The sequence below is a fragment of the Benincasa hispida genome, chromosome 6 (genome assembly GCF_027475165.1).
Source record: "Benincasa hispida cultivar pf3 chromosome 6, pf3_genome.v1.1, whole genome shotgun sequence".
Taxonomy (NCBI): Eukaryota; Viridiplantae; Streptophyta; class Magnoliopsida; order Cucurbitales; family Cucurbitaceae; genus Benincasa; species Benincasa hispida.
In genome coordinates this window covers 27,290,494-27,306,060 of record NC_143483.1, presented here as the reverse complement: position 1 = coordinate 27,306,060, position 15,567 = coordinate 27,290,494, and the positions used below count along the sequence as shown (strand labels likewise).

At 37.8% G+C, this 15,567-nt stretch overlaps 1 protein-coding gene across 4 annotated transcripts in view; it reads right to left on the bottom strand.

Annotated features, from left to right (window-relative positions):
- The window catches only part of LCAT3 (lecithin:cholesterol acyltransferase 3), a 32,531-nt gene extending 17,271 nt beyond the window's left edge, over positions 1 to 15,260 (bottom strand). Inside the window, exons 1-8 of one of the 4 annotated variants that reach the window (XM_039033895.2) lie at positions 7,602 to 7,883; positions 6,575 to 6,833; positions 6,369 to 6,480; positions 6,118 to 6,209; positions 5,787 to 5,914; positions 5,522 to 5,657; positions 5,373 to 5,424; positions 4,811 to 4,911 (exon numbers count right to left, since the gene is read on the bottom strand). In XM_039033895.2, coding sequence (XP_038889823.1) covers positions 4,811 to 4,911; positions 5,373 to 5,424; positions 5,522 to 5,657; positions 5,787 to 5,914; positions 6,118 to 6,195 — 495 coding nt within the window. In that variant the 5' untranslated portion in view covers positions 6,196 to 6,209; positions 6,369 to 6,480; positions 6,575 to 6,833; positions 7,602 to 7,883. Of the gene's footprint in view, positions 1 to 4,810; positions 4,912 to 5,372; positions 5,425 to 5,521; positions 5,658 to 5,786; positions 5,915 to 6,117; positions 6,210 to 6,368; positions 6,481 to 6,574; positions 6,834 to 7,601; positions 7,884 to 14,854 lie in introns of those variants that run through there. The other 3 variants (XM_039033896.2, XM_090314583.1, XM_039033897.2) reach the window with 3 other exon arrangements.
- Positions 15,261 to 15,567: the final 307 nt, after the last annotated feature.

Sequence of the window (15,567 nt, the reverse complement as noted above, 5' to 3'; positions counted from 1 at the left end):
TATTAACAAGAATTCCATCATTCTTATCACCGATTTTTGCATTGTATTCTACTGGTGTGTCAACAGGTTTACACCCAGTCATACCTGTTTCCTTTAGCAAGTCCAATATATATTTTCGTTGAGAAACTGATATACCCTCTTTTGAGCGAGCCACTTCCATTCCCGAAAAGTATCTTAGCTTCCCAAGGTCTTTAATTTCAAATTCTTTAGTCATCTCTGTTTTTAGTCTTGTGACTTCTACATCATCATCCCCAGATAAAACAATATCATCAACATAAACAATAAGAACAACAATTTTCCCTGATGTTGATCTTCTTAGAAAAAAAGTGTGATCGGAATGTCCTTGAACATATCCCTGTGCTTTCACAAACGTCGTGAACCTGTCAAGCCAGACCCTTGGAGACTGTTTCAGTCCGTATAGTGATTTCCTCAATCTACCCACTATATTTTTAAATTGACTCTCAAACCCGGGAGGGGGACTCATATAGACTTCCTCCTCAAGTTCCCCGTTCAAAAAAGCATTTTTAACATCAAGTTGGTGTAGGGGCCAATCTTTATTCACAGCTACTGACAGAAGCACTCAGATCGTGTTAAGTTTAACCACAGGTGAAAACGTCTCAGAATAATCCACTCCATATGTTTGGGTGAAACCTCTTGCAACAAGTCTAGCCTTGTATCGGTCAATCGTCCCATCTGACTTGTACTTTATAGTAAACACTCATTTACATCCTACTGTTTTGTGCCCTTCAGGCAAAGTCACCGGTTCCCAGTTTTATTCTTTTCCAGAGCTCTTATTTCTTCCATAACAGCAGACCGCCATTCTGGTTTTTTCATTGCAACACTTATGTTATCTGGAACCACTTCAGTGTCCAAGCTAGTAGTAAAAGCCTTGAACTCGGATGTCAGATTATTATACATCATGTAACTACGCATAGGATATTTAGTACATGAACGGGTACCTTTCCTCAGGGCTATAGGAAGATCAAGTGACGCATCACGTTCTTTCACCTCTTCAGGCTTCTCACCATGATTTACTATCTGTGTATCAGAAACTTCAGTAGTAACTTCTACATCATCATTAGCACGGACTATTTCATCCTCCGTAACTTCGATCATTCCATCCTCTACAATTTCCCTTTCTATTACTCTCTTAGTATCACTGCTTCCTTCCCCCTTGTCATGCCTGCCTTCATCATCCTCCATACATAAATCATCATCATTAGGAATACACGTACTTGGACCTGATGACAGGTCTGACTCCTACACTGGAGCCAACAATTCTGGTTCAACAGGTGACACTGCTTCCTTCCTAAGATTCTTCCTATAGCACGTTTTCCAAGGAACTTGATTGATAGGAAGAACCAGACTACCATGATCAGGATTAGGTTTAGACAAGATTTGAATAGGCGCTGACTCTAAAGGAATAGCATAAGAGGCCCAGTTAGTCTCTTCTTCATTTATGTTCTCCCCCTGAAGATGACTAACGGGAAAGAACGACTGATCCTCAAAAAAGGTGACATCCATAGAGACATAGTACTTTCGAGATGACGGATGATAGCACTTATATCCACGTTGATGGAGTGGATATCCAACAAAGACACACTTATGAGTACGAGGAGAAAATTTCGTGCGGTTTGGACCATGGGAGTGAACAAACGCAACACAACCAAAAACCCGAAGAGAAACATCAGAGATCAACCGAGTAGTAGGAAAAGACTCTTTAAGCAACTCTAAAGGGGTATGAAGATTAAGAATACCAGGGAGCATCCGATTAATGAGATGAGCAGCAGTAAGAACTGCATCTCCTCAAAGGTATGATGGAAGGGTGGCGGATAACATAAGAGATCGGGCTACTTCAACCAGATGCCGATTTTTACACTTAGCTACTCCATTTTGTTGTAGAGTGTAAGTACACGAACTCTGGTGAACAATACTTTTAGAGTCGAGAAATTCTCTGAAAGAGGCATTAAAGAACTCTCGCCCATTATCACTTCTTAAAATCCCAATCTTTGTTTTAAATTGAGTTTCGACAGTTGTGTAAAACTGTTGGAAAACAGAGGACACTTCAGATTTATCAGTGAGCAGGAAAACCCAGGTGAGACGGGTGTGATCATCTATAAACGTGACAAACCACCGTTTTCCCGTGGAAGTAGTAACCGGTGAGGGACCCCATACATCACTATGAACAAGAGAAAACCATACCCCAAATAATCAGAACAGACTTCAAACTTTGATGGGGTTCGTAGTCGGATCTTTGGTGAACAATACGGTGAGGGACCCCATACCCCAAATAAGGTATCACGTAGAATTAAACCATGAAATGGAGAGATATTGCCCTTTCCTGTAACAGGGGCAAAAGACCCGTCTGCAATTCGAATCCTCTCATTACCAGCACACAGATTATATGATATAAATAACTCTGAGGAACTCGTAAGATGATTAGTAGCCCCTGAATCCACAATCCATGGTTTCTTACCATTCACACTAATTAGGCCAAAAGAAGGAAAATTACCTGACTGTGCAATTGCACTAACCCCAACGGTACTTGAACTGTGTTTACCGTCACCAGGAGATTTCTTCTGAGTTTGGTCATCTACTGAATCACTTGCCAGGGCACGACTAGTATTAGATTTTTCATGAGACTGTCGTCGTCTGCTATTTGGGGGCTTCCCGTGTAATTTCCAACATTGATCCTTCGTATGCCAAAGCTTTTACAATGTTCACAAACGGGAGGAGGTTTCTTATCACCATCAATACCGGACAGCTTCGCAACAAAAGCAGCTGCATCAGTAGTTGAGGTGGTATTATTCATGGCACACAACCGATCTTCTTCCAGCCGTATTTCAGAACAGACTTCTCGAAGTGAAGGAATCGGACGCTGGCTCAAGATCCGACTACGAACCCCATCAAACTTTGGATTTAATCCAGCTAAAAACACATAAACACAATCTGCTTCCTCAATCTTCAAATATTGGGCCCCATTCTGTGGACAATTCCAGACAATTTCTCTACACAAGTCCATTTCCTGCCACAGCATCAACAGTTTGTTAAAATAAGAGGTAACATCCATAAACCCTTGTTTGGATTCATGAACCTGTTTATGGAGTGTACATAGCCGAGAGGCATTCTGTCGTTTAGAATATAGATCTTGTGCCGCCTCCCAAATATCCTTGGTTGTGGCAGCATACAGTAACGGTCTTCCTATCTGGGGTTCCATACTGTTCACCAAGACAGAACGTAGCAACGAATCTTTTCCTTTCTAAATTCGTTCTAGTGGATCACTTGGGGCCGGCTTTGGAATTTCACCTGTCAAATATCCAAACTTGTGGCGCCTTTCCAAAGCCATCCGGATTGATTAAGACCAAGAAAAATAGTTCTAGCCATTTAATTTTTCTCCAACAATAAATCCTGCAGAATTATCCATCGAACCAGATAAGTAGGAAACGTTAGGCACTATAGGTAATGAGTTTACCGGATTTTCTGAATAAACCGGTTGAGGATTTGCACCGAACATCGTATCCAGATCAGAAATCTGCTGTTGCAGGTAAGCCGACCGTTGTCTTACATCGTCTGGGTAACGAGCTGAACCACAATTTATCGGAACAGGTACTGGTTGCTCGAGACCTCGATTGTTGGATGTGAAAAAACCATCGGTTCAGCTATTGAAGGAAACCGGATCACCAGGTCGGGCTGAATGGGCTGAAAATGGATCGGCTGGTGCAAAAGACTAGGTAGAAGTGCTTTCGGGTCGGACAGATGAGCTCTCGGATCGCGGTTTAAAATGAAGGGATCTCGGGTCGGACTGAAACACAATGTTCTGCCTCGGGTCGAAATTAAAATCAAAATACCGGTGGCTGGTCTGCTTTGGTTCAACCCGAACCGGTCCGGTTTGCTCCAGACCGGTACTAACCCTAATCTGATCCTCCCCCCTCTGCTCCTCGCCCCCGATACTGCTTCCTCTGCCCTGATAATTCCGATCGACGGTCAATACCTCCTCACGGCCAGCTTGTTCCTCACGTCCGAGACCGCCGAATCTGTCGTGACCGCCGCCGACTCTGCCCTGATCGTGATAGCTCCGATCGTGAATCGAAGGTTCCTCGCAGCCGACTCCTGCTCCGATCGGATTCTGGCTTGTTTCGGAATAGTGATACCTGGTTGACTGAGGACAATTTTCCAAGGATTGTACCTGAACGGCAGATATTAATTCCGGTAGGGCATCCTTAAAACATTCCTTTACCGCTGCCCGGATTGCCGTTCTCATGTCGAAACTTGAAGACCTATCAACAGAGGAGGATTGAGGTTGATTCTCTTTCATAACAACTAGGTTTTCGTCACCGCACTCTGATACCATGTTAAAAAAGAGAAGAGGGAAGAGAAAACAACAGGATTACGTGGAAACCCTAGTGCAGGGAGAAAAACTACGATATAAAGTCTTTTCTTATTAAAACTGATACACTAAATACACAGGGACTCACTGTATAAATAGACAGTAGGAAGCCCTAGGGGTCTTACACAATTACATAAATGCCCCTAGGTTAAAAACCCTATTTCCAACACTCCCCTCAAGTTGGTGCATAGATATAAACCCTATTTCCAACACCAAATAAACGAAGATCCTATTTGTATTCTCCTTTTGTCCTTCTAATTGAAGTTTGTGTATTATAATTATTATGAAAATTTTCAATTAAAGAAGAAAGCAACCCTAGTCATCATTGTTCTAACCAGATGGTAGATATGATAAATGAATGACACTAATAGTTCCTATTTTAGGTGTAACTAAACCACCTAGACACTGATAGAGGAAAGTTACCAGCTGGTGAAATGTCCATCTAGATACAAAAAATTGGCTTTCAAAGCCTTCAACAAATTGCAATCCAGTCAACAGACAATCATTGATGCATCCTGGTGCACCTGTCAATCATTTTTAGAATGAATATCACAGCTTGCTTCATAACAAACTTTAGAATAACATAGGGACGGAGGCAGATAACATATTAACTATTATTAATGTTCAATAAAGAGAAAATACAGCATATAGATTCTCTATGTTCTAACTCATACAAATGTTTTGAAAATTTTTCTTCTTTTGTTATCAATTTTATTTTGAACCTCTTCTAGCTCCCATTTGTAATTGTTCAGAAGGAGATGCTTAATCTCCTTCCTTTTTGTTCGTATCTCCCTTCATTTTTGGAATGAAACTAATTAATGTTTATTTTCAATGAGAAACTAGCTTACAAGGGTGTGTTCACGTTCACGTAGGTGACTACATGATTGAAGGAATTTGTTCACAGATGGAACAGTTTTAATGATTGAACCAAATTTAGATTTCAGCGATGGATGAAGGGAAAGATGAAGCAATGGGTCTGAATTACCTTGGAAAGGGCAACCTATAGAGATCCACTTATTTACATATCTGGAAAAGGTCTGCCAATCAACAATAATCACATCAGGCCGAATCCATAAAACGAGTTCATCGCATCAATGCAAAGTTTCAACTAGTCAATAAGAGGTACATGCGCACATCATTATGGAGTGACATGAAACACGAAACTAGCAGCCCACCCATAGAATGAGATATTAAATTCACTTTTCTACCACCAGAAGATTTACTGGCAGTTTCCAACTTCGCTTTAAGACCATCCATAGCCTTGCCAATTCTGTCACCAAGAACAATCAATGCTCCTACATCAATTTTCACTCATGCATGTACTTGCAAATTTGCAGTACCTAAAACAGCCTTAGGCTACTTGCAATTACAAAAGAATCATAGAGGAGGAATGGTCTACCGATTACTCTGCCGGAAGTCATAACCAAAACCAAACAATGTGGTTCCCTTCTTGTACCCACATCCAACAAGCATATCAATCATATCATGAAAGTGATATACATCATCCACATGAAGGCATTTTACCATCTGGAACAGTAAAAGGAAAACTCAGGAATAATTCATGCACACATAGACAGAGAGGTATGAAAAAACAAAATCTTTAACTAATTACTAATATGCCCTTTAATATTCTAATTATTTCCCAATAGCATTCCTATTAGAATAAGTTATAAAGGCCTCGATGTAATTTGATTAGCAATCCATAAGTAGAAATTATCATTTTATCTTACCGAAGATGGATCTAAAATATCAATCGCATACAGGCCATCATCATCATCAGGGACCAAAATTTCAACGTTATCATCCATGCATTCAGTATAGCCTGAAAAATCAAAAATTCTGTGATGTTCATTAAGGAAATCCAGAAAAGATTGCAAACTCAAGAACAAAACATGGAGAAGTTTCCTTCTTCCAACAGTTTATATGGACATATTGTTGGTATATATTAAATTAAAAGGTCTTGAAAGTGTGTATTACTAACCTAATAATCGACATGGCAAAAAACCACTTTAAAATCTTCTCTGTCCCATGCGCTTGGAAAACCCATCCTGATTGAAATTGGAAGGTTTTCCATTTTTCAAGAAAGTGCACAACTACCAAAAAAAAAAAAAAAAAAGGCCTGAAGTGGAGGTAACGCTTCCCATTTGCAAAAATAAATTTAAAAAAAAAAAAGGGAGGACTACATACAGAGATATAGCTGCCACAAGGAAGCATTATAGCGTGCAGGCACTCCAAACCTGCTCCCACAAAGCAACTTTATCCTAAAAGACCTCCCCCTCCACAAGAATGGTGAATAAGGAAATAGCTCAATAAAAGCGTCCCTGATCCTCTAACAAGGAGCCAAATTTACTTTGAAAGCATCCCAAAAAGCCACGTACATTAAGATTAAAAAGCACAAAACCCCAACAAGTCCTCCTATGAATATTCTTGCACAAAAATGCACCAGCTGTACACGATGTCAAAATAAACAACTGTGTTAACCCTCCCATACACTGCCAGCTAAGTAAAGTGCATACTCTTCTTAAAAACTTTCAACTTCTAGAGCTTAGCCAAATAAGGGATATCCATCAATAAGAGAACCAGATGAGAAAGCAAATATTCTTCAATATAGGAGACACTTTTCATTGATATCATGAAAAGATCAACAAAAGTATACTCCTCCTATTCCTCCCATGGAGAATTACAAAAACTCTCTCCGGTTTGAATTGATAACAAATGGTGAGTAATTATAAAAAGAACTAGAAATGGAACACCAAGAAGAGCGCACATATTTAGTAAGATTAGAAACATCGACCCAACTACATGCATTTCCATTAAAGACTTTATTGTTGCTATCCAACCATATACCCCAAATAAGAGCCATTATTGCACTTGGCCAAAAGATTTTTTCCATTCCTCCAAAATTACATGTCCACCTAGCTACTGGTCCATATTGCTTCTGACCAACTTATCATTAATCCAAATGCAGCCCAATTCTAACACTAATGATGCCTAACATTTCCCGCTAGCGCTAGGTGCACGATGGAAGAATAAATCTTTAGCTTCTTTAAAGAATTATACCAAGTAGGTTTAAGGAAAATCCCGGATACCTTGCTTAAATGTATGTTTTCTATGTAAATCCTCTTGTGATAGAGGGTTGGGGGTCCAAGTTAAAAAAAAAAAAACTTATTTTTCTCTAATTCTTCCTTTTCTTAAAAAGCCTTCGTAATGTCACCTTTCAAAGACTCGTCCCCCATCAGCCATCAGTACATTGAATATAGATGTAACTGAAAACGTCCATGATGGATGTAGATTCCAAATTCAATTGTCTCTGTAGCTGTTTGGATCCTCTTCTATCGTTCATTTAATAATGTTCTCAACTCTTAAATCAAACCATCTAATAGAGAGTACAACTAACCAAATCAGGCTACCTTCCTGCATCCCTTCCCCCAAAAAGGCCCTCATGAGATTCAAGAGCCTTTTCTTTTATCCACAAAGAAAAGATCCTAAAATGGTCAAGGATTACAGATGGGTGCCGCTCAATACCAATTAGATAGGTCTTTGTTGAAATACGTTGAATTAGCCCTAAGGGCATTTTTTTGTAATTTACACTATATTTTCTAAATTAGGGTTTCACCTTATCCTATTTATATCTGAGGTTGGGGTCTATTGTACGTATGACATTAAAATAATAAGGCCTTTTCTATTGTGGTTTTTCTTCCCTGAATTAGAGTTGTTTTCCACGTAAACTCCTTGTGTCGTTTCTCTCTTCTATTTCAACAATCTTAACCTACCCTCATTTTGCCTAAACATCATGTTGATGATAGAAATCAGTCACGATTTCCTCGTTCAGGGAAAAGTCTTTCAGTTTAGGTTCAATCCTTCTGCCTAAAATCCATCCCTCCCCTTTTGAACTTTTCTTGAACATGATGTTTAGGCATCGATTGTTTCAATCTGCCACCACATCTGGTCTCCGTCCTAAAGCTAGGAAGTTCCAATCCACTAATGGTTCTTATTCTAGTTTTCTTTTGAGAGAATTGGAAGGAGAATAAATTTTTTGGCATGCTAGATAAAAACAGAAGAGTAGTATGTTTGGTTCTGGTTTACGCGTCTAGTTGGATCTGCTCAGTAATTGTTTTTGCAACCACCCTTATTTCTTTATTATAGCCCATTAGAGAGTAGCTTCATATCCTCTTGTTCTTTGTAGTTTTAAATTTTGTTCATTTTGGTTCTAGTATTTTCGGCCTTCGTCCATTTTAGTTGTGTAATTTTCAAATGTCCGTTTTGATTCTTATACTTTATTAAGAAATGATCATTTTAGTCCTTTCTTTTTTTTCTTCTTTATCTCATTTTTCTCAAATCACAACCTCGATATTACGCTATCCCTTAATACACTTCTTGACATGTAATGGATTTTCATTACCTACGAAAATTTGTATTAAAATTTTGCAAGGGACAAAATAGTTCTTTTTAAGAAGTATGTGGTCCTAATAGTGGTTTAAAAAGTATAAGTACTAAATTGAACAAAATTTGAAAGTATTGGGACCAAAATGAACCAAAAATAGAAGTATGGGGACCAAAATAGTGTTTAAAACTCCTTTTTGTATTAAGAAAAGAGTCATTAACTTGGATCTGAAATACAAGGAGAAAGCTTTCTCCCTACTGATCAAGCACTGAATCAGCGAGGATTAGTGAAGACAGAAATAATAACCTCCTAAACCAAATAAATTACAGAAACATGGAAGTAAGCTGCATTCTTTCTTTCTGCGCTTGAGGCAACCAAGAAGACTCACGCATCACCTAAAGAAATCCAGGACAGCATATGGAAGGAAATAATAACCACAGTGAAAGATTAAGCCCATTTGATTTTCAGTTTTTGGTTCTTTGTTTCTAGAACTAATTCTATAAGTAATACTTCCATTTATAAGTTTCTTTATTTTGTTATCCATTTCTAAAAATATTTTCAAAATCCAATCCAAGTTTTGAAAACTAAAAAAGAAAAATGTTGCTTTTGTTTTTTAAATGTAGATAAGAATTCAAATGTTTAATTAAAAGAGGTAAAAATCACCGTTAAGAAATTATGGATAATAATTTTCAAAAAAAAAAAAAAAAAAAAAAATCGTTATCAAACAAGTTGATATTTGATTTCAAAAAAAAAATAATAATAAATAAATAAATCCTATTTCGATCCCTAAACTTTGAATCTTGTTCTGTTTTGGTCCCTAAAATTTTAGAAACGTTCGCTTTAGTCCTTGAATTTTTAAAAAGTGTTTATTTTAGTCCCTACAGTTAAATTTTTATTAAACAAAAATGTGAAGCGACGTGTATTTTTGGGCTCTAGATGTGTTGGGTAAGATGAAGATGAAGTAAAATGTCAACTACGAACGTGCCAAAATAGTGAACGACCAAAATCTTGAACAAAAGATGATTTTCAAGTTATCCTATACAAAATCACTTTACCACCTTATTCAAGATTGAAACTGCTGATTTTTTTTAGCGTGGTTAACTTATTTAGTAGCTTAGTCATCCAGAAATACAAGCCATCTGACCATATTTTTAAGAAGTTAACAGAATTTCAATAGCACGAACCAAAGTAAGTATTTTTAAAAAGTTTAGGCTTCAGGGTTAGACAGACATTTTTAAAAGTTCAAGAACTAAAACAGAATAATATTCAATGTTCAAGAACCAAAATAGGATTTAAACCAAAAAATAAATAATAATAAACAAATAAATACAATATCTTTCTTTTACAAGAAACAAAGAAAGTGTATTAACTAATCACAAAAGGAGTACAGCCTAGAGGCGGAGGGGTGAAAAACCCCCTCCCCACAGAGAAACTAGCGAAGAACTCTTCCCAATCATTTGGATCTTTACAACCCTCAAAAGTCATGAAGTCATAGGTTAAATTTCCTTGTTGCAAAATGGAGACAACTTTTGTATTCTCTTTGAATGGGACCCATTTTTCTCTCTTTGGATAATTCCATTCCATCAATGAAATCATTTAATAAAAAAGCAAGGGTAAGAGTCTTAAGACGTATCTTCGAAAAAACCTCCTACTCCTTTCCTTCCAAACTTCCAAAGGAAAGCCTGAACCGCAATTTTCCACGAAACCTTAAGTCTTTCTATTGAAAAATAAAGGAAAGAAGATGAACACCAAGTTTACGTAGAAAATCCTAAGCCAGGGAGAAAAAATCACGATAGGAGAATTTTTATTAATTTTGTCACACTACAAAACACCACAGACTCAAATATAAATAGACCTAGCAAAATCCTAAATATAGTAGGAACAAGTAAAAAGACTAAAATGCCCTTAGGGCAAATACATCTTATTTCAACACTCCCCCTCATGTTAGGACATAAATATCAGTAAGACAGAACTTGCTACCACAAGTGTCGAAGCTCTGTCTTAGTAGCCCTTTGGTGAGAATATCAGCAACCTGTTGACTCAAAGGAAGTAGGGAATACAAATGCTGCCACTGTCTAGTTTCTCTTTAATAAGGTGTCTGTCAATCTCCACATGTTTGGTTCTATTATGTTGCACAGGATTGTTGGCAATACTAATAGTTGCCTTATTATCACAATAAAGTTTCATGAGACCATGACTGTCCTGGTGAAGATCAGACAAAACTTTCTTCAACCATATCTCTTCGCATAACCCCAGACTCATAGCCCTATATTTTGCCTCAGCACTACTTCGAGCAACCACACCTTGTTTCTTATCGCCAGATAACAAGATTACCCCACACAAAGGTACAATATCCTGAAGTTGATTTTCTATCTATACCGGATCCTGCCCAATCTGAGTCAGTATAAGCTTCAATGCATCTCGTCATGTTTTCTGAACATTAAGCCCTTTCTAGGAGTAGACTTCAAATACCTTAGAATCCGAGTAATAGCCTTCATATGTTTCTCGTACAGAGCCTGCATAAACTGACTGACCATGCTGACAGTGTAGGATATGTCTGGTCTAGTATGAGATAGGTAAATCAATTTCCCTACGAGACGTTGGTACCTCTCTTTATTTACTGGAACCCCTTCAACAGAATCTCCGAGCTTAGTATTGACTTCAATGGAAGTATCAATAGGTTTACATCCAGTCATCCCTATTTCCCTCAAAAAGTCCAGAATGTATTTCCGTTGAGAAACGGGTATTCCATCCTTCGACCTCGCTACCTCCATACCAAGAAATATCTCAAACTACCAAGATCTTTGATCTCAAACTCATCTGCCATTCTCTGCTTTAATCTGACAATCTCTGCTATATCGTCTCCTGACAAAACGATATCATCGACGTACACAATCAGAACAACAATCTTTCCCGATCCGGATTTCTTTGTAAACAGAGTATGATCGGAATACTCTTTAACAAAACCTTGGGACTTAACAAAGGTAGTGAATCTGCCGAACCACACTCTCGAGGACTGCTTTAAGCCATATAAGGACTTCCTAAGTTTACAAAAACGATTGTCAAATTGTACTTCAAACCCAGGAGGAGGGCTTATATAGACCTCTTCTTCTAACTCACCATTCAGGAAAGCATTTTTTACATCAAGTTGATGGAAGGGCCCGTCTCTGTTAACAACAACTGAGAGAAGAACCTGAATCGTGTTCAGCTTCGCTACAGGAGGGAAAGTCTCTAAGCAATCAATCCCATATGTCTGAGTGAACCCTTTAACAACTAGTCTGGCCTTGTATCTATCAAGAGTCTCGTCAGACTTATACTTGACAGTGAACACCCATTTGCACCCAACTGTTTTGTGACCCTTAGGAAGAGTAACAAGATCCCATGTCTTATTTGTTTCAAGAGCTTTCATTTCTTCCATGACAGCAGCTCCCCACTCGGGGATTTCCATGGTCACATGCACACTGGTCGATATTTTCACAATATCCAAGTTGGTAGTGAAGGCTTTAAACCCAGATGATAAGTTACTGTAAGACAGAAAACTATGCATGGAATGTTTGGTACACGATCTAGTCCCTTTCCGTAGGGCAATTGATATATCAAGGGTGGCATCATAATCTCCTGTTTTTCCCAACTCCTCATTAATACAAGGATGGTAATCATGCTTGCTCATTTGTGGTAAGACCTCACTCTCCTGTGACTCATTACACCCTTGTAGTTTTGACTTCGTCTGGAGTAATCTCATTAATTTCACCACTTTCAGCTATATCACCTTCAACACACTCATCTTTACTTCAAGAAGCATCATTAGAAACAGAGGGCACTTGAACCTGAACAGGTACCGGTTCCGATTCTTAGGCAGTTCCCGGTGGAGCAACAGGAGCCGCTATTTCCTTTCTAAAGATTCTTCCTGCAATATGTTATCCAGGGTACTTGTTTTGTAAGAAGGACCGGGTCAGACTCAGGAAGGACAGGGTCGTTTGTATTAGGAGTAGGCTCGAAGTTTATAGGAATAGAGTAGGTAGATGAGTTAGCCTCTTCACTAGTGTTCTCCCCTTGAAGAGGACTAACGGGAAAAAAGGTTGATCCTCAAGGAACGTTACATCCATAGTGACAAAATACTTCTTTGAAGATGGATGAAAACACTTATAGCCCTGGTGAAGAGGATACCCAACAAAAACATACTTCTGAGCACGAGGAGCAAATTTTGGTTGGTAAGGACCATGGTTATGAACAAAGGCAGTACACCAACACACGAAGAGGGACATCCAGAAAGAGACGCATGGACATGAAAGATTCTTTAAAGCACTCAAGAGGTGTTTGGAACTTAAGAACACGGGATGGCATACGATTGATGAGGTGAGCCACAGTGAAAACAGCGTCTCCCCAAAGGTACGAGGGAAGGGACGCAGGAAGCATGAGAGATCGAGCAACTTCTATAAGGTGGCGATTTTTTCGTTCAGCTACTCCGTTTTGCTAAGGAGTATAGGCACATGAGTTTTGATGGATAATTCCTTTTGAATTCAAGAACTCACGAAGAGTGTTATTAACAAACTCCCACCCATTATCACTCAAAAGGATAGCAATCTTAGTATTGAACTGTGTTTCGACCGTAGTATAGAACTGTTGAAAAAGAAAGGAAACTTCTGACTTGTCAGCAAGAAGAAACACCCATGTAAGACGGGTGTGGTCGTCAATAAAGGTGACAAACCACCACTTGCCGGATAAGGTAGTAATGTTCGATGGGCCCCAAACATCACTATGAACCAAATGGAAAGGTTGAGAAGGTTTATAGGGTTGAGAAGAAAAGGTAACCCTGGGTTGTTTTGCACGTATACAGACATCACAAGACAAGGAGGAAATATCCACATTATAAAATAAATGGGGAAACAAATAGTTCATATATTGAAAGTTCAGATGACCCAAGGCGGAAATGCCATAACAAAGCCTTTTTTAGAAATTGAAAATGACGCTAACAAACTAGTCCTAAACAAACTACTAGAGGTAGTATCTTCAGAAATGAAATAGAGGCCCCTATCATGTTGGGCAATGCCAATCATCGTCTTCGAGATCAAGTCCTGAAATGAAACATTATCGGGTGAAAAGATAACCCTGCAATTCAAGTCCTGAAATGAATTCCATTGTTTGTTACAGTAGAAAAGAGAATGATTTTAAAATCTGAAATGATTTCAAATCCCATTTTTACTCTAAAAAAATTCTGATTAGAATGTTCGGATTTTGCAGGATTTCATAGGAATTACTTAGTAAACCTTGTCAGATTCTAAATTCCAATTAGACATCATAGTTAAAAGTCTATATTAGTAAATTCTTAACATTTTTTTTCTTTTTCAGTTACCATCCAAATAATTAATTTTAAATACATCCATTTTAAATCTTTCTCGTTCCAAAGAAAGTAATTAATTTAAAATCATTAGTAAGATTTCAAATCCCAAGTTTTAAAATCATTTCGTAAACTTTCTTGAATACAATTAGGGGGTTAGTCTTAAGTGTTCTGAAGAGAGTATCTCGAAACATTGGGAAGTATCTTGCTTTATTTTCCAGTCGATATTTCAATATAATATGCAAGTTCCATTTTTTATGCATTAATTTATTTTTTTCTTAGAAAAAAACATATTGATTTTAAAACATATAAGAGATGATTCTAAAAGAAGAAAGAAGAAAGCGTTTACCAACAACCTTGTGAAATAAAAAAATTGTGATTAATAAAATCACTTACTTTTGACTAGAGTGCAACAAAACAAAATTTGATTAATAAAAACACTTTTAATAAAAGTAGAATAAAAAAGTATGATGAATAGAATCACTTTTGGAAAGGATTAAGTGCCACAAAATAACTTAAAACACATTAAAAACACTTTCCCTTTTTATAAAAAGAAGAAAAAAGAGCTTTCAAACTATACGTATCCTACAAATAAAAAACCCCAAAACACGTGCACATGGAATAATCAAATCTAACACCATCAAGATTCCATCACTTCCATAGCAGCAATCAAACGCCCAAAACTAAAAGCTATGAAATGAACACACAGACAATTAGGATTGAATTGAAAGAAATAAGTAAGGACCTGTATCGGGATTGTAGACTGAAATGACCTTCTCGCGAAACATTAGGTCGGACAAGAAGATCCGGACCCATACACGGGTCTGTAAGCCGAACAATTTCTTGTTCTTGGCGTGAAGAATGGAGCCCCCAATGCCGGATACGAGCAGGACCGGGTCGCGATCGGGTTCGGGTTCGGACTTCCGGGACCCGAAACATTGAAGAGGGAGAAAGCATCTTCCTCCTCCTCCTCCAACCATGGCTACCAGAAGTGAAGTGAGCTTCCTTCTGTTCAGGTAGCTGTGTAATTCGATGCTGCTTAATGGAAGCTCTGAGATGGAGACAGGTGGAAGAAGAATGAAGAAGAAAGTGGAAGAAGGAAATGATTTTGGAAGGCTCTCGTGCTAATTTTTTTTAATATTAATTTATTTGTTTTTCATTTATTGGGAGAGCAGATAAGAAAGGTGCAGGTGGTAGGTAGTCTACTTATTTATGCATTTTGACCATTTATATTATTTTTCATTGACGTATCCATTGATGAACGTGATTCATGTGAATTGAATTTAACAGGGTGATTGAGTAGATATTTGGCTAAATTATCGACAATACCTCTAAATTTTGGGATATGGTAAAAAAAATTAGTAACCCATCAATGATTTTTCAAGAAAAAAAAAAGTAATTCATCAATGATAATGTAAAAAGTAAACTCCAATTGATTACTTTTGTTGTTATTTATAT